Genomic DNA, 10,805 nt, shown 5'->3' with positions numbered 1-10,805 from the left:
GCCTATCTTCCTTTCCACCTATCCACTCCACCCTCCTCTCTGACCTATCACCTCCATCCCCACCCCCATTCACCCATTGAACTCTATGCTACTTTCTCCCCACCCCCACCCTCCTCTCATTTATCTCTCCACCCTTCAGGCACCCTACCTCTATTCCTGATGAAGGGCTTTTGCCCGAAATGTCAATTTTCCTGCTCCTGGGATGCTGCCTGAACTGCTGTGCACCACTCTAATCTAGTATCTGACCAGCCTGTCTATACCTTCCTGAAATCTAAGGCAATCTTCCTCACTATTTACCACTCCACCAATTTCTGTATTATCTGTGGATGTACTGATCACCCCTCCTACATTCAGGTCTAAATCATTTATATATACCATCAACAGCAAGGGCCCCAACACTGTGGTATCCCACTGGATATAGGCTTCCAGTTGCAAAAACACCGTTCAACTATTATTCTTTGATTTCTGCCACTCAGCCAATTCTGTATCCAATTAACCAAATTTCCTTGGAGCCCTTGAGCTTTATTACTTTAGTCATCATTCGCCTAGCTAGGACCTTATCAAAAGCCTTACTGAGTGAAGGTGTCATGAACCCTGTTCCAAAGCAACAATTCATGAATTGATAGTTCTAATTCTGACCTTTTCTGATGCCATTAGTCTAGCAATTTTTTAAAATGTTTTGCTGATGTATATTGTCTTTGCCAGAAATACATGATGGCATTGTTGCTGGTAACTATTTACCACTTGTTGCTATTGAGTTGATTTTAGAGACAGCAGTTAAACTATTTTGATTATCATCACACAAAAATCACAACTACAAAATGTTATGGTACAGATCGAGGCCATTTGGTCTATTGCGCCTGCACTGATGCATTAAATGACTATCATTGCTGAGTAGGAGATGATGACTACAGATGCTGGACAGTCAGAGTTGAAAAGTGTGGCACTGGGAAAAGCACAGCAGATCAGGAGCATCCATGTGCATCCCCATCCCCATCCCCACCCCCACCTAAAAAAACCCACTATTAATGTCTCAGCCCCCTTCCCCCTCCATATTCCTGATGAAGGGCTAATGCCCAAAATCTCAACTCACCTGCTCCTATGGGTGCTGCCTGACCTATCATTGCCTAGTGTCAATCTATAGCTTTTCCCCATTTCCTTGCACATTACTTTTATCCAAATAATCATTTAATGCCCATCAGCCTCCACTTAAAATCTGATACCTTCCTTGAATTGCTTTCTTGTGTCTTCTCATTCTAACTATCTGATTCCCTGGTAATGCACTATTGTTCCATTACCAGCACTACAGTTTATTCTTCAGAATTTCTTGACATGTTCCTCTATGTTATCGCTCTTTCTTTCATTCACCTCCATTCTTTCCCAATGTAATTTACCTTTTGAGATTGCAGTTTCTCTTTGGATCTGGTGCTCCAAATCTTCCATAGTGATATCCTCTCTGTTTTGTCCAGCTCGCCAAAATCCCAGTGTCACCCTATTTATGGAGTTTCCCCCTATATTGCTAGAGAGCAGTGAATATTTGAACATAATTAACACACAACATTGGCCAAAACATTGCTCTTGGCAGGAATATAAATAAGTTTGTAAAAGCATTTACAAGTATCCACAAAGGAGGATAATATCAAAAATGGATACTGGCCCTTTAGGGGGAGAGAGAAAGAAGGAATTATGGGGAATGAGGAATAAACAGAATTAAGCAAATGGTTTATCTGTTTTCATTCTCGAATATACATATTACATTATAGAAATGGAGGGAATCCAAGATGCAGTTGAGAAAGAGGAATTTAATTTCAGCAGAGAAAACATTTGAGAGAAACTTAAGGTACTAAAAGTCAATAAATGATGTGTTATATTCAAGGCTTCATAAAAAGGTAGGTGCGGAGGTGGTGGATTTCCTGATTATGATTGTCAGATTTCCCTAGAACGGTCTTTGGAGATTGGACGTGAACAAATGTAACACTGCTATTTAAGAAAGGAAGAAGAGGCGGAGTATAGAACCACATACTGGAATCTATCATTAAGGAAGTCTGAACAATACATTTAGAAAATCATGGTATGATTAAATAGAATCAATGTTGTTTTACAAAATGGGAATAATGTTTGAGCCAATACAGTGTGGCATACTTAGATTTCCAAAATACATTTGATAAGATGGCACAAAAGGTTAACATGCAAGATGATGCTCATGATGTTGGTGTTAATATATTAGTATGGTTAGAGGATTTGATAATAGACAGAAAGCAAAGAACAGGCCCAAAGAGAGAGTCATAGTCATAGTCATAGAGATGTACAGCATGGAAACAGACCCTTCAGTCCAACCCGTCCATGCCGACCAGATATCCCAACCAACCAATTCCACCTGCCAGCACCTGGCCCATATCCGTCCAAACCCTTCCTATTCATATACCCATCCAGATGCCTCTTAAATGCTCTCTAAGCCAGCACTGTCCAATATGCCCATCTCTACAAACAAACTCAAACTATTCAACTACAAAGGCCATCATAATAGCAGAGTTTGATTTCTAGTTTTTGACCTCTTCACCTCAGAAAGAGAATTCTTCAAGTAACAGGCCTGCAAAGTTAACAGATTGGTCTTTATCTCATCTTTCTAAGTACTGTTTATCCATATCTATTTTCTAAACTTTAGATCTGCATTGTAGTTAATTATTATATATTTTTAAAATTTTACTCATCAATTTTTCAGCAATATTTGTTAAATAAACTAATCCTTATCTTGTTTAGACTGAAGTTTTCCTACTGTTTATTTTTAAAATTGAATGCTCAAAAAACTAAAAAGGAGACTAACTGAGCCATCCAAATTCATGGTTCACCAACAACTCTGTAGCTGTGTTTGGTGTGGTCATGTTGAAAACTGGAATATTTATTAAAAGATGTGAAGATTGTAAATGTTGATGTCCAGTGGGATTTTTTTTACAGTACAAGGAACACAAAATTGACTTGCAGGTAGCACAAGGAAGTAGGAAGTTAAATGGTATTTGGCCCTTATTGAATGTGGATTAGAATGCAAGAATAAGGAAATTTTCCTGCAATTGTTAAGGCTTTGATGAGACCACACCTGGAGTTCTATATAAAACTTTGATCTTTATGCCGGAGGAAAAGCCTACTTGCATTGGAGGTGCTACTTCAAATGTCCGCTAGATTGGTTCCTCGGATTGAGGATTGTACATTGGAAGAGGCTGAATAAATTGAGCCTATACCCTCTTGAGTTTAGAAGAATGAGACGATCTCATTGAACCATAAAAGATTCCTAAGGGATTTGTTAGTTAGCCTTGCTGGGAGATCTGGAAGACGTGGTAAAAGCCTCATTGTAAGGGGTCAATTATTTAGGATGGAGGCAAGGAGAAATATTCTCGTTTCAAAGCTTATGAATGCTTCATCATTCAGCAGTTTCAAATATGAAGCGGATAGATCTTTAATCACTCAGAATCAAGGAATTTAGGAATTGGGAGGGAAAGCACAGTTAAGGCTGAAGATCAGCCAAGATTATATGGAACAGTATAGCAAGCTCAAAAGGCCAGGTCGTCTGCTCCTGCTCCTGTTTTATTTCATTGGATACTTAAAAAGAAATTAAGAATCCCAGGTCATTTGAATGCTTATCTGAGTTATAACTAGATCCTTAGCTTATAATCACTCTGATATCAATTATTATTCATAAGAGAATAACTTTTATTTTCAGTTTTGTCTCTTGCATTGCCTAGCAGTCAATGCCAGTGTTGACCTTTAGTGTCCTTGGACATTAACAACAAGGGATTAATGACTGAGATTTAATATCTGTGATAGCAGCCAAGGTGACTATTTATTACAGTCAATTATGCTACATATCCTCAGAATGAGGCCGTGCAACGTACTCAAAGTAAAACAAATTGCTGGAACATCTCAGCAGATCTGTGTGGAGTAATCAGAGTTAATGTTTCAGATCTTTCAGACCCTTTTCGCAAATGCTGCTAGCTGGAAAAAGTTATATTTTATGTACAGAAGATGGGGTGGGGGCAAAAATAAATAAGAAGTAGAGACAGAGCCAAAAGAGAGAGAAAGTGAATTGGACAGACAAGGGGTGAATGAAAAGTCAGTTGGGAGAATAAAAAGCTGCTAATGTGGACAATTAATGGCTGACAATGGGTCATGTGTGTAGCAGCTCATGTAATGACAAGGCCTGGTGTGAGAAGGTGGGGGCAGGGGTGCTCAAACCCTGATATAGTCGAACTCAAAATAGAGTCCAGAGGGCTGTAGAATTCCCGCGTGGAAAACAAGGTTCTGTTCTTCCAGCTTGTGCTGAGCTTCACTGGACCACTGCAACAAGCCTGAGACAGATGTTGGCCAGAGAACAAAGTGGTATATTAAAGTGGCAAGTAACTGGAACCTCTGTCTTTTTCACAGTCAGAACATAGGTATTCTGCAAAGTGGTCACCCAGTCTGCGCTTCATTTCCTCAATATAGAGAAGCCCACATTGTGAGCAGTGCACTAGATTGAGTGAAGTACAACTAATCTCTGCTTCACCTGGAAGATGCATTTAGGACACTGAATATGGAGGAAGGAGGAAGTGAACAGGCAGGTGTCACACCTTCTGCAATTACAGGGGAAGGTGCAGTGGGCTGTGGGGACGTGTTGGGAGTGAAGGGAAAGTGGACCTGGAGGGGATGGGCTTTACAGAAAGCAAACAAGGGAGGGAAAGAGAATGTGTGTCTGGAGATGGCAGAAATGGCAGCTAATGATCCTCTAGCTGTGGCTGCTAGTGGGAAGGTAGGTGAGGACAAGGGGGACCTTATCACTGTTGTAGGAGATAATTTGGACACAGCTGAGGGCAGTGTCAACCACAGTGTTCGGTTGAGGAAGATGGTGGACCTTTCAGAGGCAACTTTATCAAAGTTGACATCATCAGAACAGATGCAAAGGAAAGAGAGGAACTAGGAGAATGTAATAGAAACTTTACATCCTCAAACCCTGCTTCCTGTAAAGTTGAGGAAGGGAAGGGAGGAGTTGGATACAGACCGGGTAAAGGTGACAGAGGGATGGAACTTTGAATTCCAGACGAGAAGGAAGCACCATCGATGATGTCATCGATAGACTGGAGAAAGTGTGTTCTCAGACTCCAGCCTGAGACAACAAGATAGAAACAGCAGCATCTCAGTTTGGTACAAATATTGCATATTTTGAACCCCATACAGACTTGCCTTTCAATGCAGAAAGCCATCATTTCAGGTCACGAATTATAACAAGTTTCTCAATAATGTCAGCCTTTATGCTGAGTTCCAAAGTTTAGGCAAAAACGGGGTGGATAGTTTATCAGAATCAGTGTTTTTCCAAACGAAGGGAAATTGATTTTCACCTGCTGAGATTAAAACCTATTCACTTTGTGGATTGCCCTTTGTACATCAGTGCAGTTAAAAATACTTATGAGATTTAAGACAGTTCTAGTTTGTCGAATAATTATTTTCCCTTGCACTTTTTTCACAAAATGGCACAATAACTGAGTTCACAGTGCAAGAAGAAATGTTGAAGAAGACAAAGTTTCATTAATTTCCCCTATAAAGCAAACCTTTGATAAACTGAAGTGAGTCAAAGTTAGCAGCTGATTACACAGCCTCGAGGATGTCCCAGAACCCTGTTTCCAGCAGACTGCACAAACTTGTGCTGGATTGTGACTTTAGGAAGCCCTTTGAGAATGGCTATGATATATGTTGCCAACCCTGTTTAAAGCCTCATTGTCTCTCTCCACCTAACCCAAAATTCCTCCATCTCATCCTCTGGTCTCCCTCAAAAGCATCAGCTGTATTCATGCAATCACCTCTGAAGGTCCATGGTTTCATACTTTTCCTTCTCTTTATTCTCTTATATATGCCTCTCCTTAGTAGGAAATAGAGTAACTTTCTAGCAAGGTTCATCTGACTATTCATCAAAGCTTTGGCTTTGATCAGAAATCCCCAGGAACGCAGTGGCAAGTCATTTCTACTGGGTTTTTTTAATGTTTGGCCCTAGAATGGGAGAATTTCTAAATAGATTCACCTGACAGTGTCCACTGAGTGTTAGCTGTCATACGTGTGCTAATACTATTATCCCAGCACTACCTTTAACCAATGACTGTCAGGGTGCAGCTAATTTGCTGCAACATTATCAATGATAAGCTAACTCAATCTCATTTCCTCAACTCCCATTCCCTCCCTAACTCTGACTCCCCACTTTCAGCACGTCTTTTCTGTAATGTTGGCCATTTTTTCCTGGCCTCAATGCAATTCTAATCTTCAAGGCTGACAGTTTTCACTACTTTAACTCAATAGCACTTAGTGTTGCTATGGGTAGTAGCTAAGCAATCATTCTCTATTCTCTCTACACTATTTTTCTGAAATTTTCTGCCTTGTTACCAACTTCAATCTTCTCAAAATCTATGGTTTTAGATACTTTATTTTCTCTTTTTTCCAGTCTCCTAATTCTGTTGATTATCCTCTCCAGTTAAGCTTTGAAATATTTTATTAATAGAAATACAAGTTGTATTTGAGAATACAAATACATCTACTTCTATCTAATCAAATTCTACTCCATACACACTTTCCAATAGAAATCATTGGATGGCATTTGGAATTGGGACTCTGCCTATATTTTTGAAAGGCTATTGTGAATCTCTCAATTTTGCACCAGTTAAGGGAGGTTATTTTTCTTGTACGTTAGTGAGTTGGAAAATTTAGATTAAAAGGGAGGCTAGCTTAGAAGTTGTGACAAGTTGAAGCAGAGGGTGAATTGGGGGAGGGATAAAAAAAACTATAAATTACCTCGTCACAAAACGTCCTATTGCACTTGGAGTACCCATGAAAACAAATGTGGTGTCAGGGCAGGTTATCTCAAGCTACATGCAATCAGCTACAATAGCATCGATTTAGATAGTTCCACATCTACAGTTTTTTTAAATGGTGTTGTGACACTGCAACTACAGTATTTGATCTTTGCGCAACATTTAGCAATAGTAAATTTGATTTGAGTTGGCGATTTTCAGAAATAGGGTTGTGAGTACAGAGACATTGGTGGTGGACTTTTGTGCGCTTTTAAGTTCATTTGGTTTGATTTTGTTTACAGTAATAACTATCAAATCAAGAGTTGGCTGGAGTTACTGAATAACACTGTAGCTCAAAGACAAATCTTCCCTTCCTGCATGTCCAGCAGGCTACGAAACTCAAGTCATTCAATTCTGGTTCATCCACCTCTCAGCTCTCTGGCAGAATCACAGAACTACTTCCCTCTACCTAGGAGCTAACACAAGGACAAGTTCCAATAACACATATTAAATACCATTTATTTGACTGCTAGACAAGCATATGGATGGCAGTAAATTGAGGGGTTTGTAGGTTAAGTTGATTTTAGATAAAGATAAATGCTCAGCACAACATCATGGGCTGAAGGGCCTGTACTGTGCTGTACTGTTCTATAACGTAGTAAGGGTTAATAAAAAGACTTCATGTTAACTATCCAACCATATGCTTATTTGCCCAGCATATATATAGCTATATACTGACGTGGTGGCCATGCAAAATTAATATTAGTCTTCTGAGCAAAATTTGGAGTTCATTTAAATATGATGGTGCATTGATGAACTATTCATTATTTTAATGATATCCCTGTGAAACAAAATCCTTTATGCTGACACACTTCAACAAAGAAACCCAACACTGCACAATTAAACCTTCTACCTGAGAAAAACTCTCTTTGGCCTACTTATATTAGTTCAGAGCGAGAGGTGATTTTGGAAATGTTGTTACAGCCAAACAAGCCAGCAATCACCTCAAATTCATTTCAAAGACTTCGTAATGGTTGTACTAGGCCCTACTTTTTTTCTGACTAAGCCACATTACTGTTTTATCTTTGGATTACCTTAAAAAAATAAACATGGACTTTCTGAAATCCACCCCATCCACGTGGTCGTAATGATCAATGTAAGGCTTGATAGCATCAATGAGGCCTGGATGCAACTTTTCTGCCTCATCAAATATAAACAACGATTGTTTGCATTGTTGTACAGCTGCCTGGATAAACTGCCGGAGTTGAGTCTGAAAGAGAGAATAAATGCACGTGGCAGTTCCCAGCTTTTAATGTTCTATGTTAGATATTTATTTTCCCTGGCCTCATTCTTTGTATCACAATCCATTTCCTGCTCATGCACCATCACTTGATCCGATTGGGTGAGGAGTAGCAGATGGAGTTTATTTTACATAAGTTGAGATGTTGCAGTTTACTAAGGCAAATCGGGGCAGAACTTATGCAATTTCTAGTAGGCCCTATGGTGTGTCACCAAACGAAGAGACTTTGGAGTGCAGGTGCACAGTTCCTTGACAGTGGAGTTGCAGGTTCACACTTGCCTTCATTAATCAATGCAATGAGTATGGGAGTTGGGATGTCATGTAGTAGGTGTACAAGACATGGGTTAGGCCATTTTTAGAATATGGTGTTCAATTCTGGTCTGCCTGCTATAGGAAAGATATTATTAAACTTGAAAGGGTGCAGAAAAGATTTATAAGGATGTTGTCAGGGTTGGAGAATTTGAGCTATAGGGAGAGGTTGAATAGGCTCGGGCTGTTTTCCCTGGAGCTTCGGATGCTGAGGGGTGACCTTATGGAGGTTTATAAAATCACAGGGCATGGATAGGATAAACAGACAAGGTCTTTTTCGCAGGGTAGGAGAGTCCAAAATTGGAGGGCATAGGTTTAAGATGAGAGGGGAGATATAAATGGGACCTGAGGGACAACGTTTTCATGCAGAAGGTACAACATTTAAAAGGCATCTGGATGGATATGTGAATGGGAAGGGTTTAGAGGGTTATAGAACAAATGCTGGGAAATGGGACTAGATTAATTTAGAATATCTGGTCGGTATGGATGAGTCAAACCGAAGGGTCTGTTTCCGTGCTGTACATCTCTATGACTGAGAGGAACCGAATGAATGACTATGTTGATGGTGGTCTCAACAGATGTGTCAGATTAGTGGAGATAGTCTCAAGATAATATAGTTCTGAATGACTGATTTGACATTTGATCCATTGCCCTTCGCATCAAGACTCATTTGCCTCAGTCACTTCGTTATCAACCCTGTGCTAAACTTCCCTCACATTGGGTAACACATTTAAAAATAATGCTGATAATATTCCATTTTAATTAATTCAAAATTACTATAAAGTTGGAAGCACAGACTAATTTAAATAATTCAAAGGTATCAATTAAATACACATTTTCCCTTTTGCCCCTTCCCTAAAATGCCACCTTGGCACAGTGTCCCACATAGAACTACAACTGATTGCTGCATGATTTGGCAAATCTGCTGAATTAAAACACAGATTTACCAAAAACATCAATGTAACTAAACTTATCGGGTCTAATTAAAAACGTATCAAGAAAACAGTTGCAATATTTGAATACTAGCATGGTTCAAAATATTCTAGTAGAAATGAGAAATAAGTTATTTTAATCTCCACTTCCTTTTATAGTTTTCCTAGATGACCACACATTTTGTCCTTTTCGTTATGCTCAATTTGAAACCCTTCACTTTCACCAGTTACACTTGTGTTCCTTCAATAATATCGAACAAGCATCTTTTATTTCGCGGGCAGATTTAAATGACATTCAGCCCATAAATTGACAGAAATGTACAGCTGAGTGAGTTGACTATCCATTTGCTCTGTTCAGCTCTGCTTACCTTGTAGATGTCAACCATGTTGACATGTGGAAAGTGGAAAGGAGCGATGTAGAAATGCACACATTGGCTTCTCAGTCCATCCCGGTACAGATTGTCAGCTATCATTTTGGCCACAAAGTTCTTGCCAGTACCAGACCAACCATGGAAGGAAAGTGCCAGTGCTTTCTCTGGGTTTTTGGTTGCTAAGAAACCTTTCACTGCCTTTACCACAACTTCCTTGGCCAGATGCTGTCCATGTAACTTTTTGTTCAGATCGTGGTCAAGTCCTAGTTAGAAAACACAAACCCAAGGCTTATTGTACTTTCCCATTTCCCATCATTGAGGAAATTCTGTTTGTGACTGGTTTTTTCATCTAAATAGAATATTATTGCGGTGGAACTGGGCTCCATTCCACTTGCACCACTTTCTCATCAAGTTTTAAACTTACAGCATTTGGAAAGGAATTAGTGCACACACAATGCCTACTGACAGTGTGCAGAATAGGCAGGTTCTGGTTACTTCTTGGAGGAAACTGAGAAAAGGAGCTGGAAAACTGAGGAGCACAGAAACCCCTCAGTTTAGCCAAGCAGTTCATGAACAAAAGACCAAAGGTGCATGGAGCGCTCAGTCTGTCAAGATCCACAGTTGGAGGGATGGAATGTCAGTGGTGCTGTCGGGAAATATCCTGGGTGTCACTGGTGGGCATCAAAGTATTTCATCATCAAGCCCCTTCACCAGTTAAGATATTGTCATCAACTGGGATGAAGTCTTGAATCAGTATCAGTGTACGCAGTGCCAGTTATTTGCAAGATACTGTTGAGAGTTCCTTAGGAAGAACAGGTTATCAAAATTTGGAGATGCCGGTGTTGGACTGGGGTGTACAAAGTTAAAAATCACACAACACCAGGCTATATCCAACAGGTTTTGTTGGAAGCACACTGGCACTCGGAGCGACGCTCCTTCATCAGGTGGTTGTGGAGGACATGATTGTAAGACACAGAATTTATAGCAAAAGTTTACAGTGTGATGTAACTGAAACTATACATTGAAAAATACCTTGATTGTTTGTTAAGTCTCTCATCTGTTAGAATGACCATGTTAGTTTCGCTTCCTA

General features: G+C 39.7%; 1 protein-coding gene across 2 annotated transcripts in view; it reads right to left on the bottom strand.

The window, feature by feature from the left end:
- The window catches only part of tor3a (torsin family 3, member A), a 17,578-nt gene that overhangs the window by 1,419 nt on the left and 5,354 nt on the right, over positions 1 to 10,805 (bottom strand). For both annotated transcript variants that reach the window (XM_043699566.1, XM_043699567.1), the window contains exons 3-5: positions 9,713 to 9,978; positions 7,898 to 8,073; positions 1,395 to 1,519 (exon numbers count right to left, since the gene is read on the bottom strand). In XM_043699566.1, the coding sequence (XP_043555501.1) occupies positions 1,395 to 1,519; positions 7,898 to 8,073; positions 9,713 to 9,978 (567 nt within the window). The remainder of the gene's footprint in view (positions 1 to 1,394; positions 1,520 to 7,897; positions 8,074 to 9,712; positions 9,979 to 10,805) is intronic.

Source organism: Chiloscyllium plagiosum, chromosome 11, assembly GCF_004010195.1.
Source record: "Chiloscyllium plagiosum isolate BGI_BamShark_2017 chromosome 11, ASM401019v2, whole genome shotgun sequence".
Taxonomy (NCBI): Eukaryota; Metazoa; Chordata; class Chondrichthyes; order Orectolobiformes; family Hemiscylliidae; genus Chiloscyllium; species Chiloscyllium plagiosum.
This window is presented reverse-complemented; position numbering and strand designations above follow the sequence as displayed.